At 38.1% G+C, this 17272-nt stretch overlaps 1 protein-coding gene across 2 annotated transcripts; it reads left to right on the top strand.

The window, feature by feature from the left end:
• The first annotated feature begins 1213 nt into the window (after positions 1-1213).
• Positions 1214-13704, top strand: LOC124155505 (serine/threonine-protein phosphatase PGAM5, mitochondrial). Of its 2 annotated transcripts, none has more exons than XM_046529378.1 (5): positions 1214-1443; positions 1525-1691; positions 4527-4741; positions 10479-10609; positions 11749-13704. In XM_046529378.1, exons 1-5 carry the CDS (start codon positions 1280-1282, stop codon positions 11897-11899), a joined length of 828 nt encoding a protein of 275 aa, XP_046385334.1. In that variant the 5' UTR covers positions 1214-1279; the 3' UTR covers positions 11900-13704. The 2 variants fall into 2 exon arrangements, with proteins under 2 accessions (XP_046385334.1, XP_046385333.1); XM_046529377.1 differs by having other exon boundaries at positions 10476-10609.
• The last annotated feature ends 3568 nt before the right edge of the window (positions 13705-17272 follow it).

The following is a 17272-nucleotide window of genomic DNA, read 5'->3' as shown; positions in this document are numbered from 1 at the left end:
CATCCTTCCACCTAACTTCAGATAATCCTAAGATATCTATCATCCCTTTCTCCATTTCCCTTTTGATATTTTCTAGTTTCCCAGCCCTCATCATTGTCCTCACATTCCACGTCCCTACATTTATAGCCGACTCCTTCTTCTCCATCTTCTTGGTCTTCTTTTCTTCTTTCTTCATTGCTGCTGATGATGATGATAAGTCTCCTGCAAGGATTTCGCATGTTGATGACCCCGAGGACCTTGCCGACCTCGCTGCCATGACAGACACCCGCCCTTTGCGGACGGGTCCCTGTCGACATATATATACTATATACAAATAAGGGATATTTTGTGTTAGATACCACTCCAACTCATGGATTATTGCTATATTTGATTTTTTAAATTGATAATTGGGCCCATGTTACTTTGGGCCAAATTAAAAAAAACTGCTTGTTTACATATAGCTGGAGGTGCTTGATAGGGTCTTTTTGCTCCAACATTGTAGTAAGTACTTTGCTACAAATTAACTCCGCAAGAGCTGAAATTTCATTGATGCCATTTTATATACGTGGCCAGTCGTGACTTCCAAGGCTTTTTCAAAATTGTCACTCAAAAATAGGTACTTGGGCTTGAACTTCTAAGCTGATATATTTGCTAATTCCAGGCTTTTTGTTTATAACGCAAACTTGACAAATATATTGAGTACTTCAAAAAAAATAATAGCTCCGAATGAATGATAATATGAAACCATAGGACTCTTAGGTTGCAACGAAAATGCCGCCTGTAAATAATCAACCTGTGCCAGTCTCAGCACTCACACTGAAATACGCAAGTGCGATTAATATTCCACCCCTGAAATCCACTTATTTTGCATTCTTTTCCATTTTATCTCTCTGTATTTCTCTTTTTGATGCCATATTACACTCAGTAAAATAAGCAAAACCCCGAAATATAATTAATTGCGCGATGGGATTTCATTCTTATCATGTAGACATGATATTAGTTAGTTATAATGAAAATTAATTAGGGTATCAGAGAGAATAGCGCTTGTAAGAATCAATGAAAATAGTATTAAGCTATTTTATGATGGCCTTCAGGATTAAATAAATGTAATTTAATGACAAATTACTAACAACGATTTTGATGTTGCAAACACGATTTAAATACTGGCTGATATTCCGCGACTTTCGCTTTCTTAAGTTCATTTGTTATCTTCATGCGTTGGGAGGTGCGCAGACGAATGTCAGTTGCGCTGTTTCTAATGTAAGTGTGGAGTTCATCAATCGGCGTTCTCGAAACAACCATGCCGTCGTTTTCAAGGTTAAGATCTGTGTTTACCGGTCTTGGTGCTTGCGGAGGAGCTCTTATATTTTATTACGCCTTCCGGGAAAATACAACTAAACGAGTCCATGCTTCTTGGACGACTAATTACACCCCGTCTGTGAAATGGGATTACAACTGGGATAAGTATGTTGTTTTTAGTATTTTCTTTTCTATTCGGGGCATCTTTAGCATATTTTGTATAATAATTCAATTCATTATTTACAGAAGAGAACCTCGAAGTCTCATTAAGCCCAATGGGAAGGACGATAATAAGGTTAATGAGCAGTTGGAAAAGGTACAGCCCACTGCCGTGCGGAATTTGTTCCTTATTCGGCACGGTCAGTACAACCTAAATGGAGCTACTGATAGGGAAAAATGCCTCACAGAGCTTGGTAAGCCCTATTTATTATTATGCTATATGATAATTGATTGTACGTTCTCAATAAATAAACTCAACAGATACAGCTTGACACCGCAATGATTCAGAGACATATGGTCTAGGAACTATCATTGTGTTGTTGAAGCCATGGGAATAATTTTCTTAAGCTCTATTTTATGTGCTGCCAAAATACAAACCGCTATGAATTCGGGTCATCTAATTCTCGTATTCTTACTAGCCTTCCTCTGACTGAGGTCTATTTGATCGAATGCGTAGTTCAGTGCGAACGCTGTTTGAGTTCCATGTAGTTAGTATTCTTGTGAGGTATATGTATCTCAGTGGCTGGTTGGAAAGTTTGTTGGTGATATCGTTATCTGCCATTGTTTGCTCTCATGAAAATTCCAACTGGCGTGGTATATTTTTAGAACTTCAATTTGTCGTTTTGCTTTAACCTTTGAGAAATGTATGCTGGCGGTAGTGTAACTTCGACCCATTTTCAGCGGCTTTATCATTCGTATCATATGCTGCCCCGTAATTATTTTTCAGTCCTGAGCGAAATGCTTTTCTCCCGTGAAAATTCTTATCTGGTTTAGACACGCTTGTTAAGTGAAGTTATATTACTTTGTTCGTAGCCTTTCATTCCTTTTGATGCTTTTTATGCATGAAATCACGTAAACAGTGTAATTCCATTCACTTGAAAACGTGAAGCATATTTTATCGATTTGTAGCCTCTTATCAGTTCGAATGGTATCAAAGACCCAATGTTTCTCGAACTTATGAAGATGTGTCGGCATATATTTTACTTAAATTACCGAAGAAAATGTATGACATGGACTTGAAAATCTCAGTGGCCATGTGAATGGCACAAACATTGGAATCTGTAATTTCTTCATTTGCATCCTCTTGTTTGAATCCTCGTCGGCTGGTGGTTTTATCCGTTACTCCAATCTCGTGGTTCAATGAGTTTTAGCACCTAGAGCTACCCCGATGCACATATTTTCGGCTAAGTAGATCCATCCTGTGCAACATGTGAAGAGCATGCCAACTGCATCACTTAATTATTAAGTGTGAATGATACAATCATTTCTCATGCTCTAGTCCAGCAATGATTTGAGCTATGCTGTTTGATAAGGAAAATTGTAGCTGGAGCCATAATTTATATTACGGAATTTTCATGTGCTGTAATTTTAATTTCCATACCTGCGATTGCAAACATTTATTGTATTTATTAACCTGGCGAAAAACTACATAAATTTGGCTTCAACATTGTGCTGATTATCAGCAGGGATGAAATGTGATCAGGAACTGAAAATGCGATGGTTATACTTATCAGTTATCTGTTGGATGGAGTGAAAGTTAATACTATAGTTAATGATATCTATGAATTTGTCTATTATGTGAATTGAATCCTCCTGTTTACCTTTTAGTCCAGATGTTCAGAATTATGTATTTATTATTTGCCCATCAAATAGCAGACTAAACTCAACTTAGACCTGTTTGTAAACAAGTTTTGGACCTTAGCTTGGCAGGGTTAACCTTCAGAAGGATTGATGAGTTGAGACTCCTGACGGTCAGAGGTTGATTCTGTTTTTCATTGGTCAGTATCATTTTTGAGTGCAGACTTTAGTGACTTCAGTGCTGTATACAGTCTGTTTACCATAGGGTGGTGAATGGGCCCACCAGCTATCTGTGTCGGTTTGACACAGGGAGCTGGCAGGCCCGTGCCCCACCCTATGGTATGCAGACTATATGGAGTAGGCTGGCCTGGGCCTCATTAATCCACTCGCTGTAAAGTCTGCCAATTTAGCATCGGCTTAGCATCTTTGCCCAGGAGTGGTGGCTGCTGATGATGAGGCTTTGTCCCTTTAAATTTTTAATATTCCCTTCATATTTTAGTTTTCAGAGTTGGTTCATGGTATTGGTTGAGATTTTGCTTCCTCTTGCTGGAATTGAATGGCAGATGTTAACTTACTTGGCCATGATTCACTTGATCAATAGAGAACTTTGTAGGATTGCATTCCATGCTCCTATTTCAGCTAATTGTGAAGGAGAGTAATAGCTCTGAAAATGTGGGAAATGAGAATGTCTGAGAGAGCATGTGTACCTTGATTGATTATGGGTAAATGGGAAATTCCAGGAGTGTAATGTTTAATTTGTGTATCAGTATTGTATTGGACATTATATTAAATGAAGATCTGCTCTAAAAATAGAATAATCTTGCTCAAATGAAGTGATTAAAGTTAGAAATTTCATTTTTGTCTTTGAGCTGGTGTGGTAGCTTACATGGTGAGGAAAATCACTTAAGTTAGCATATGTATACTGTTATATCCCCAAAGTGGTTGTGTGAAGTTATCGGCCTTGGTAATTAGGTGGTGGTATATTGATGGCTATTTTAGAGGTATAGTTTAAGCAATTGTGGAGGCTTCTTGACTTTGTATGCATTGAAATGTGAAAATGAGAAATGGTCTCTATGTTTGATTGACCATCAAGGTTTTTCTGTCCCAACAACCATACTCCAGAGGGCACTTTAAGACGAGATGAGGACTTGAAAGTTGTTAGCGGCAAGGATATGATATTCCAGTATTATAGACTGTTATAGTTATTGTTTGGAGACTAGGTGAATTCGGTGCAAGTTGATAAAGTTGGTATTTCATATTATGTGTGAAACGAGTTGTTTTGTAGCATATTAGCCAGTGGAAATAGTTTTATTGTCATGTAAATAAAGTTTCCGTATTAGATGTTTCTTTGTGTTTAGTGTATTCAGTTTAAGTGTTATTAATGCTAATTATTGATGTTCATAATAAATTTTATGTATTTATATGCTTATATTTTCATTTGCTTTGTGCAGGGAGAATGCAGGCAGATCTCACTGGTCAACGCCTGAAAGATTTAAATATTCCTTTCACTCGACTTGTCCGCTCGACAATGTCTCGGGCAACAGAAACAGCCCAAATAATTCAAAAGCACCTGCCAGATGTCCCGTGTGAATCCTCTGACTTCATTCAGGAAGGAGCGCCTATCCCTCCAGAGCCTCCAGTCGGTCACTGGCGACCTGAGAAACATGTAAGCATGAAATCAATTTTACTTTATCCTCTTTTAGCGACCATATGTCTTAATTATAAGATGCAATTTTTTCTTGGTCGTTAAATTTGTTGTGGATGGAGTTATGGATAACTATGCAAATATGTACATTGAGCAGGTACAGGAAGCAATTTATTGCAATTTGCAATATAATTACATACTTTGTTTGAATTTTTCTATGTATTTCAACCATAGCCCTACTTAAATTACATTTTAAACTCTCACGTACTGGTGCAAAGATGTCAACATCAAATGAGGGTAATTCACCGTTGAAAAATCATTTGCCTTAATCATTGCTGTCTAGTCAAATTATTTCCTCCCCACAAGTTTCCTCCAAAGACCTCCTCATTTCTATAAATGCAACTGTGAAATAAAGGCAATACTCATATATCTGTAGTATCTATAGCTAAAATTGACAGATTACATGCATATTGCAGTGGTATGTTGAATTGGGAAGATGCTCAGGATGCTAATTGCATGTGTGATGGTAATGGGAAGTCTGGGATCAGGCTATGTGCAGACAAATTTGTTATATTTTCTATAATATTTAATTCTGCTATAGAGTGAAGCATTAATCATTTACGATTCAATTCACTGCTTGTTGGACTTTAATTATCACTTCCCAGGCCAGTCGCTCCATTCATCCCCTCCTTTCCCTCTATTTTAGTTCTATGTTCTTCCTTTTTTACCTCTAATGTTTGAGAAACGAGAATTTCGGAAGATACAGAGGAAGTGTTACAGTGAAGCTAAGCTTAGGATGATCATGGATGGATTATCTAACTCTTTTGATAATCCATTTTGGCTTCTCCCCCAGAATACATCATTCAAACTCTTCTTTGTCCATATCTTGTGATTTCCTTGGTGGTTTGGCATTTGATTATTTCCTCTCAAATTGTTGGTATCATTTGGTGTTTGGTGTTCCTAGATTGTGCCATTCGTAAATAAAATCAGTGAGTTCCATTCTAGTAATGTATTAGGTCAACTATCATTTGTGCCGGTCCCGCCTCCTTTCCTCTGCTACCCGTTAGGACGAGTGGGAAGCAAAAACGGGACAACACGAAAGAAATTTTTAGGGTTCTGAGATTTCGGGCGACCAGCGCCGTTGGCTTTGCTATTAAGGCAGTAAAATAGGTGGGGGGCAGAAGAATCGCTACCTTAAATAAATTTCTTTCCGGTTCTTTTTCTTTTAACATAAATGATTTTTAATGAACCGACTACTATACAATGAAATGAAATAACCCCATCGACATTTGAATTACCCCTCCAAAAGAAACACACAAAAAAATTATACCCTTCAACACAAATAAATTGAAACCCTTAATAAACCATCGAACATACAATAAATCATACAATGAATTTGCGCATATTTCAGTAACGCCTTTGTAGCACAAAAGCCATGTTTTAGTCTTAGAGGCGATTTAAATATTTTACAATGATGAAATCAACACTCGTGAACCAATGAGAAAACAATGAGAAATTGACACTAATCACTTATCGTTCCTCTTCTTCAGACGAGAGATGGGGAGAGAGAGCACGAAACACTCACTGGTTTCTTTTAAGGGACACACTACTTTGGCAAATATCAGTTGCACTAGAAGGGAAATAGGGGCGTATAAGCTTACTCGTTCACTCGGTGGCGGGGATCGAGACCAGAAGCCACTCGGGCCAGCAGCCGGCTTATTGTGTCTGCTACACGTGGCCAGTGCTTCTTCCAAAATTCGACCCCTCGGCGATCCGGAACCTTCTTTCCGCTTAATCACAGCCCTCAGCCTTCTCGGGTGCGTTTTAGCCGTAGCGTGCGTCACCTTGTTCTCTCCGTTCTGTTCTCTGCTGACTTGTTCGTTGTTTTTCTGAGACCTGTGCTCTCCCGTGCACGGCCTTTTATCCATTCTTCCCCTACCCAGCGTTCACCGCACTAACGTCGTCTGCAACGCACATGTAAACTGACGACGTTAGCGGGGACTGAGCGAACTAAATTCTTTTTTTTTTTCATCTCTCACTTGTTCAACGAGGCACAAATTTTGAATTGTAAGACAATACCCTTGATACCACATTTATCTTACATGGAAAAATATAAATAAAATTTAAACCACTTAACAAAACAAAAATACAAATAAGGCGTTTCGCCACACATTTAATCTTTGTAGATTGAAATTTACAGTGTCAAAACTTTGCTAGGCTATATATCTAGTTCAAAGCCATTTGTAATCAAGTCTTCTTTGTCCATTTAACTCATTTTACGGTTATCTGAGGCTCTCAGGTCGACTGTTTTGAAACTCCAGTTGCTAACCAGTAGAGCTTGCAATCATTGGGTGACACATCACATACACATGTAAAAAGGTAGCCACTAATGTGTAGGCCTAAATAAACTGGTTTTCAACTAGTTAGTGTTGAATCGAAAAAAAATAATGTTAGTCAAGTTGAATTTTATAGTACATACATATACAGTCTGATCCAGAGATGGCAATGCAATGCCAGTGATAGTAGTTAATTGTTTTTTTTTTGGTGGGTGTGTAATTAAGGAGGCAGCAAAAATGACCGATTGACAGCTGTCAAATGTATTGTGGGACATCAAAAAGTTAATGAAGAAGTTATGGGAAAATAGATAATCTCAGTAGTTGGTTGCAACCGGTCACACTCAAGTCAACTGGTTTGCAGTGAAAGTTGCTGACGTGATTCTTTTGGAGCAGCATTCTTTTACCTGTTAACATTTATACGTCAGGCCTTGGGCTGAGGCAGGATGGTTTATTTTCTTCTCTCTGTGTTGTTGAAATGGAAATGCTGGTTTTTACATTGATATTTTCATTTATAGTAATACTAGCTGACCCGGCGAACTTCGTATCGCCTAACAATCAATGAACTTAAAGTTTACTTACACCATTTATAAATCAAGAGCGTCTGTATCGTTTTTAATCATGTTTAATTTATTATAATGAAATAAGGCTACATATTCAATAAAACTATGTAAATCAGTACCAAAATTGCTTGTCAGAAGGAAATTTTCTTTATTGAATCTATATAGGGTGGATCGGAGCACGTCTACGCGGATATTTTTCAGCAAATTTTCTTACGTTTTAGCTTAAGAAATTTTGGGCATTGTGGTTTAATAAAGCAGTTCATGAAATAAAAATTATACGCATTCAGTTGTTGGCTATTTGCGTTATTAGCTGTAAAAAAATGTTTTTAGGTCCAAGTCTGTTGCATACACTTGGCCCATTCAGGGGGGAGGTTGACACAACCCCAGACCGACGCTTGACTGATGCTCAAAATCGTGCAAGAAGAGCCCCTATGAGGCAGCATTCGCATTAAATGACTTAAGGCGCGCCAGTTTTAGTATCTCTGTTTGAAAAAAATGCACTGCGTAAACGTACTGCATGCGTAAACGCACCACGGTGAGCTCTACACATTCGGGTTTACTTTCTTGCGTCAAGCACCTTCTGATAAACAACAGTTTTTGTTTTGTTATCAGTCGCAAGATGAAGCGGATGAAGCTAAATAAATATAGCGAAGCAAAGCAGTGACGCAGCGAGGGGAGGTTTTGGGGGATAACCCCCCCCCCCCCCCCCCAGAGCTTAGAGAATTTTTTTATGAAAGATTTTGTTATTAATATTAGGGGGACGGATGACTAACAAACAAAACATATTTAACTATTCGCACAGATGCAAAACCCACTATTTTGAACCATTTATCTTAAAAAATATCTGGGGGAAGTGCCCCCACACTTCCCGCTTACCTTAGCGAGTTTTCTATACCCTACAGACCCGTGGTATTAGCTGCGCCCAAAACCCCCTATCCTAGCTACGCACTTGAAGCGAAGGAAGAAATACAGAGGATGGTTTATCGACTCGTGAACATAGCACGTTAAATTGACCATGAGAAAATCATGAGTTTTCATTAGCACATGAGCACAAACAACACAAAAACTGAAAGACTGACCATGCGATTTTTTAATCGTTATCACGAATGCAACACGAATTGGAAATTGAATACGTTTAATCTCAAAAGGGCATATGAGTTGAGATAATGGAATCTTCGGAATAAGGACTTCCTCACCTTTGAATTTTTCTTTGAGTAAGTTGCGTGAATCACATTCATTACCAATTATTTTAATCACCAAACACGTTCCGTTGGATAGTTATGGTTGGTTTAGGCTTCGAAAGATCATGAACACAGAAACTACATTTTTCTGTAAATCGTGCCTTGGTAAGCTAGGTATGTCCAAGGACTTAAAATATTCAGATAGGTAGTTGGTGATTTTGTCTTCGTTTGTTACACATTTAAAAGATTCGAATTCATGCAGGGTACGAACTATTTGAATTTACCTCGTTTTAGTCATCCGCATCTTCGTTCTTGCTCGCTAAATCAACCATCTTTGATTCTTTTGGTGATCAATCATATTCTGGAACTCTTTGTTGATGAGCTCACTGAAACTAATTTGCAATCATTCCAAGGAAATGAGTTAAAACTACTCGATTCCTCGACAGGAACACGGACATTACCGTTTGTCAACAATTGCTTGGAGATTTGTTTACAAACACGGTAGTGAAGTGTCAACTCGAGCTTGGCCACGGCTGGGCTTACAATTAGCTCGAATTAAATTTTTTAAATGTAATTTCAATTTAATTAATATTTTGAATATATTTAGTAATTAAAATGTTATATTGTTACTAAATTCAGTTATTAAAGTGGTAAAAGCAAAACAAATTATTTAATTTGTAGTTTTGACCGACTTATCAATTGTTGTGTTACTATAACTCCTAAAAGCATGTCCATAGGAAAGAGATGAATTTTTTTTGTGAAATTATCCTTTTTTTAATAGCCTATATGTTAACCCCGCCTGAGACGAATCCAAAGAACCAAATCTCATTGAAATCGGTGCAGCCGTTCTCGAGTTATAAGTGTTCTAACTAACACGATTTTCGACTTTCTTTTATATATATAGAAGATTTTCTTCCCGATTTCCTTTTCTTTGCTACTCAATTGAATGGTTTTTGTTCGACTGATGGGAGGAAAGGGGGAAGGGGGTCGAAATATGATTCTTCATAGAGTTCGGAAACCATTTCAACCTCGCTCGATGCTTGGAGTGTTTGTCGTTCCTTACAGCCGTGGCATGGTGCAGTGGCACTGCCAATTGAGCGTTGATTTGGGACTTAAATTTTCAGCTCCTGGGTTTTAATATTTTTCTGTCTGAGACTATACATTCATGCATTGAATGCATATTTTTTAAATTTCATGAAAGCAATTATTTTATGCTGGGTAACTGTTTCTCAAAAGTAGATCGAATTCAGAGTCTTCTCTTTTTTATCCTATGGAAACACTACATTTTCTATTCTACAATAGCTGGTCTTTCTGAGATTTTGTTGAAGGACATGCATTTTTGAATGAATGGATGCTAGTACATGATGAAGTTGCATGTGGAGCCTTGGGAGCCTTTTCGATAAGTTGAGAGGGGGATACTGAGTTGTCCCTGGGATGTCTCTGTAAAATTTTCGTACAGCTTGGCGTTGCTATCAAGTCTCACTCCCTTTTGGCTGTCTGACCCTTGACGCATTTGTGTATTGTTGCTTAGGGATCTCATAACCTTCATTGAGTTACTCATTGATGCATTTGTTAATATGGAGTTTCAGATCTATTTGATAATGTTAGCGGAATATTATTGGAAATTTTCGGTCCATCATGTGCAGTACTAAACTAATCTTAACTTTATCACTGCCAGCAGTTCTATGAAGATGGTGCTAGGATTGAAGCTGCTTTCCGAAAATACTTTCACAGAGCTCCTCCAACTCAAGAAAAGGACAGCTTTGAGATATTTGTCTGCCACGCCAATGTAATCCGATACTTTGTGTGTAGGTGAGTGATCTGTGGTGAGATTGGTTGTCTTTGGCTTTATTGTTTGCTCTTATTCGTGAATGGTTCATGAGACCACCTCTAAGCATGTTAATTGTCATCTGTGGCTTCTCATCCCATTACATAGCATTGCTTTCTTGGCTTTACATTATCAGGGTTGTTACAGTTCAGGGAAATCAGGCATAAGACAGATTTTTGTCCCAAGACATTAGGGAAATTTTATGCCATGGCTGTCAAAGTAGTCACCACAGAAAAAAAATGGTGAATTTGTCAGCGGAGATGGATTAATTCCATATGAAACCATTTTAATTGTTAAGGAAAATGAAGTTTGTGAAAACATACATTGCATAGCATTTTATATACTGTATCATCAAGTACTTTCTTTGTTTTCTTACCTCCACGAAATTCTAGAAGGAAATAGCTCAATTGAGATGGAAACTAGTGGTAAGTTTCCATAATTATTTAATGCATATGATACATTTTGGCTCAGAGAGCCATTATCTGGTAAAAGACACCACAGTACATCAGAAGATCATATTTATACATTTAAGGAAAAGGTGGGGGAGGATTAAACAAGTTTGAGGTAAGGGGTGATAAACATATACAGTGGGGATATGATGGTTCTGTGGGTTGAAATGCCTTGTATGCATTTAATAATTGTGGAAAAGTGCAGCTATCTTGTATTTCAGTGTGTAGAACTTCCACTGTATCACCCCGGAATTGGCTAAACATATTCAAAATTCCTCTGCTCCACTCTCAGCTCTGCCATATTTCTCTCATTGAAAATTTGCCCTCAATGTGAACTACTTGAATAACCCTTAAGAACTGCGATGGGTAATGCCTGGGATAACTTAAATTGCGGTGAACTTGGCTGTGGTTGTCTGGGCCAAGGAAGAATTTAATGTAGTGATTGAAAGGCGGGTGGGGAAAAAGTCAGGGGCCATGGAGATTTTGATGAGGGCAAAAGTAATGTGAATCTGGGAATCGTGTAACAACCCTGATCGTATTGCTTTGCATTGTGCTGGTTTTGACTCTCTCATTCATTTTAGTAACTGTTTAAGGCTGTATCCCTTACTCTTTGTGAAAATACTTCTGCATTTGGTTGATCTAATGATCGTGTCTATTCAATCTGTTGTTGACAGGGCTCTTCAGTTTCCTCCTGAAGCGTGGTTACGGTTGTCTCTTAACAATGCCAGCATCACGTGGCTGAGCATCAAGCCGAGTGGGCGTGTGGTGTTGCATCTGCTGGGTGACTCCGGCCACTTGCCTCCCGAGTTGGTCACCACCAGTTGATGCCAACATAGGGTTGGCCGCCGTCGAGTGGTCCAACCTGGTAGAGCCATCGTGCCTCACGTGACATCCTCAAGGCTAGTTCAGAGTGAGGGTGCTCAGAGCTCAGCATGCCAGAAGGTGATCAGAAAGTTTTGGTGGTCTGTACCGGAGCCGTTGAGATCTCTCGTGCGGCAGGTCTTTCCTTTTCCGCTGGTGTCGGCGCTTGAGCGCCCTGTAATGCCGCTGGTGGCTCGACTTGTCGCTGGATCATGGTTTTCGAAGAAATGCAAACCTTCATCTTGCTAGTCTTTCTGGGATCTCTTAAAATGGTACCGGTAGCCCTATGTTGGGTACTTAATGGCATGGAGAAGTTTGGTTGCTACCACCGTGGTAGTAGCTTTTATTTCTGCTGTGATGTTGCTGGAATGATGGGAAGAAATGTAGGAATGATAATTTTTTAAATGGTGTTATCGTTGAAATATTTGCTAGGCATTCATTTCATATTTGTACTGCATTTATCATTTATACACCCATTGAATAGCAGCACTTTCATTGTGATGGTGTTGTTAATTGTGTTGGAGGAAGCAAATTCAGCCATGATTACTAAGGAGTCGGCCCTATGTCTATCAGTTGGCCCATGATTAATGGTGCTCATTATTCATAGTTAGAGGGATTTTAAAATTTTACAATTTCCTTCTAATAAACTGAAATGTCTTTATAGGGAAAAGTGTAATTAAATCATGACTAACTCCATTATTGAATATAGGTGTATCAAATTTTGTGTCACTAAATAATAATAAATCTACAGAACTTCATTTCTGACAAAAGAGATGTGATGGGGTTTTTAAATCCACCTCAGTATTTAGTATTACTGTGCTTTTGAAATCATGTGTGGTGGGCTCCATTGTTGATGTATTTCATTGAGCAAGGAAAAGCAGCATTTATTTGAATACTAATCGTTCATCATTGGTTAAATGAAATAATTCAGGGGCATTTTTGCTTTAGGAGAATGCTTTGCATTGTAGTTCAGCATGTTTTGATAATGACTGGTTTAAATTTGAGTGGCAGGTATCTTTTAATGTGCAGTTTTTATGTGTGTTCTTAAATGTGCTCTAGGTTCCTAGTTATCTATGTCACTGCTCTTGGAATGAAATTTTATTCTTTTTTAATCATTTAACGTCGTTTTTTATATTCTTCATAATTTTTAATCTGAAGGTGTTTGCAGTTGGTATTAATGTCCATAGTCAAAATCATCTTTTTCGGTATCACTCACTTTCTTGATTCCTTAATCAAGAATATTTCATTCCGAAGAATGCCTTATATTTAGGGGACACAGTCATTCTTTTTCAAATCGGAAAGATTTCTTTTGAAGGCATTGTAAATATTTTTCATCCTATGTATCATTGCTAGGTTTAATGAGCTTTCATTAAGGCATTTCAAGTTGAGAAGTGTCCATTTCAGTGGATTTTCATCCATATTTGATGATGTGTTACATGTGAAAACCTTTCGATTTGCTGAAGGGATTGTATATCAAAAAAGTATTAAGCCATCATGTCATGTTTTCAAGTGGTGTGTGGACTTTATAATGGAGTTCCTGCTCTATTTTCCTTAAGAAAGCCACGGTAGGAAATCACTCTGGACAAAATTATATCAGTGTATATGAAAGATTTTGTCTATGTATTTAGGGCGGGATAAGATTTCTTTATAGACATGCAAATTAATTGTATCTTGCCATTTTGAGAAGGAGTGTGATAAAAGTTATCTGTGGAATTACATGTTGTATGTTTTGTATCAATGTATGATTTTTTTGATTTTTTAAATAATTTTACACTTTGAAAATTGTTTACTTTCCAGAATTTATAGTTAGCAGCTATAGCCACTTATATTTTATAACTATAACATTGTAAGTGGCAGTAGTTTCATGTTTTTCTTTTAGTATTTTAATAAAAATTTAATTCGAGAAAAGGAAAATGGAATTATTTAAGCTTGTTGGTAATACATTCAGAAATTTGGAACTGCTCCTGAATAATCAACTATTTCCCATATTAGGCACAAACTGCACACCTCCTTTGAGACTTTGATTTCTTCCCAGCTGCAGGATTTGTCCTTAGGAAATGTATTTCTGTGAGTCTTGGTACTAAATTGTGTAAGGAGTGACGGCCTTGTCCAAACAGTCCGTGTGAAGTTGGATATTTAAAAAATATTACCTCGACCAATGGCAAGTCAATGATATGTCATGAAATGATGTCAATTTTTTATGCGCGTTTTTCCTGTGAAAAGCATATGAATTAGGACTGTGGCATTCAATAGTCTCCTAAATAACTTCATACACCACTTGTAATGGCGTTTTCTTTCCATTAGGTACGAATGCAATAACAGGTCCTTGATATTCACCCCCACCAATGAATTTATTGTTACCTAACACACAAACAGACTTCAGAGTCTCTTTTGCCTTTCAATACTATTCCCATGTCGAAGGATCCCCAATTATAAATAAAAATACCACACACAGGAAGTACACCCGATGAGAATTTCAACACACTGCCTGAAAGAACACCACACAGCATGAATGACTCTAGTGGACTGAAGTTCATTTCGAAGCTCCATCAAGAAAAGAGAGAATATCTTGAAGGGGTCCTGGTATACGCTGACTGTTTAGAAGGAATCTTATCTTCGTTGATTATTGTCCATGGAAAAAAAAGGAAAAAATAAATGCAGAGCGAAGAACATGGCCCCTTTGCTTAGGACTAACGAGGCAGACCAAACACACTTGGGGCTCAAGGTGATGACACACAAGAAGAAGACGGAGAGGAAGCAGTGAGCTTAGAAGATACCGTATCTCAAGCTTAAGTAGGTGACCCTTGTTGACGTCTCACAAGCAGAATAGGCGGCAGTTTTCAAGATAGTACAGTTGAAGGAAGGCATTGAGTTTTTGGACCGAATTTGTTAACACGCTGGTTTAAAATGGAATTTCATCAAAACATTAAAAAAAATCCTGAAGGCATAAAGTTGTTATGAATATTTTATTGGAGAGGGAAAACATTTCTTCAAAAGATAGAGTAATTAGTTTTCATTTGAAATACAATATCTGGTGAAGAAAAAAATATTATATACAGTAGGTCAGGAAGCGTACTGGGTACGCATGACGACGACATACGAAATTTAAAGGCCGCGCACTGGGTATGCATGACTGCATTGAGGGGTTCAACAGATTCCTAAGATGGTCCAATGATTCTTAATGCATTGGAAGCAGTACAACTTTGATTATTACTGCCTTTTGCTCTCTGGCATACTATTTTCACCTGGGTTGATTCCCTAATGTAGTTGCTGTCAATGAATGTTTGGCAGAAAGAACTATACTTTGAAGTAAGTCAACTCCCACTATTCTGTATTGCTGGAAGTGTACTAGTCCATAATAACACACGACAATTCTGTGCAGTCATCATACACTCTGTGATCAACTGGAAGATTTGTATGTATAGGTGATGGTAGAGCTCACCCCTGACTTAGCCACTGGCATATGATAATTGCATGTTCTGGATAGTATGTATAATATAATTAAAGGTATTCTAGGGTTTAAATTATATTTATATCTCTGTTACACATACTACAAACTGTATGCTTAATTAATGTGCAAATGCGAAGGATAATTCATGTTGGTGTTTGACGTGCTCATTATAAAGGGTAAAGAAAAATATATTAAAGACTATTATATTATACTATTACAATTGTGAGATATTAATATTATAAAAATATATTTTAGGCCTAAAAAGTCAACATAAATGATTTATTTGAAGAAAATCATAGTCAGCCTTGATCAGAGTCGTAGAGTCAGTGGCCATCAAATTGAGTTACAGGATTTACTAAATTAGACTGCTTTGGTTATGCAAGGGTTGTACCAGAAGTAAGGTTCCCTTATTTTTTTACAAGTACAAAACTTTGTTAATGGTTAGTAATTTTCACATCATTGAAAAGCTTACACATTTGCCTATTTTTCAACGTAGTCTTAATTTTTTCTGCACACTTTTAAAGACTGCTCGAGCTTTTCTATCCCTAAGTTGAAAAAGTCTCCCGCCGACCTGTTAAAGAAGCGTGTGACCTCTGCTCAGACTTCATCGTCGCTCTTGAAGCGTTTTCCACCAAAGAGTTCTGTTTCTTGTATGTAATGAAACACCCACACCTCATCTTCCGTGATGATCGAGTCCAACAATTACTCCCTGTTGCCCCCACCCCCCTTATGCTGTTGAAGAAATTTGCAAGCACAGTCAAGGAGTTGCTCCATGTGTTTGTCAGTCATCATCCGGGAGACCCAGCATGCACACATCTTACGATAACCCAAAGTTTCTGTTAAAGTCTTTTCAATTGTGCCGTGGCAAGCTTCGGGAATGCGTTCAACAAGTTCACGGACAGTGACCCTCCGATTTTTGATCAGCTCACTGTTGATCTTCTGGACAATCCAAAGCTGGTGGTCTTCCACTCCGTTCTTCATTGTGAACTCCCGTGCGACTGTAAGCAAAAGCCCTGCACCATTTGCGGACGTGTTGAACGGACATGCACTCTTCGCCATAAACTTCTGTCAGGTGCCGAAGAATCTCCTCGGGCGGTAACTTCCTTGCGTGGAGAAATCGGATTACTACTCAAACCTCAAACTTGGTGGGAAAGGGGATTGACACTTCCAATGTCGACGGTTGCGATGCCAATGCTGAGCAACATAGTGAATGCAGATGGGCGGACTAGAGAGTGGGGGAGCCACTGCGCACGGCACTGTTGCGGAATTTAGCCTAGCACCTTCCCTCAACATTGTAGCTCATTAGGAACCTTACTTTTGGTACAACCCTCGTATTTCAAAAGAATTATTAAAATCATTGAAATGTATCTCTATCTCCTACTTATACTTTTGAGGCTGGTCAAATATTATTCAGAGTAAGTGCTATTAGCACACCTTAAAATTCTGAAGTTCAATATATGTAAGTACATACATGTTGTATGATTAGGTTGGAGAAAACACAAACCACTTCTAAGGTTTACCCTTGATTATCAGAAAAAGTCTTCAGATTATCAGAAAGGGAAAAGATCTCAATGAATGAAATGAGTAAATACCCTAAATTCTTTACACGATAGGCATGAATTTTGAGCTCTCTTATGGTTTTTTCAGCTTGATTTCTGTGGATTTTATTCTACAGTGCACTCTCGATATAACGACACCCCACGGTGCACCAATAAACACTCGCGATAGCGAATTGTCGCTTAACCAGAGGTGGAGCAAATGATAGCCAATATACCTATTGCAAACAGTTATACAGGAACAGGAGTGGTGCGGCGACAGATAAATTTCTATCCGATAAACGTAAGCTTAAATCCAGACGAAAGGTGATGTTTTTTTGCATCACTAAA

Source organism: Ischnura elegans, chromosome 3 (assembly GCF_921293095.1).
Source record: "Ischnura elegans chromosome 3, ioIscEleg1.1, whole genome shotgun sequence".
NCBI classification, from domain to species: domain Eukaryota; kingdom Metazoa; phylum Arthropoda; class Insecta; order Odonata; family Coenagrionidae; genus Ischnura; species Ischnura elegans.
This window is presented reverse-complemented; position numbering and strand designations above follow the sequence as displayed.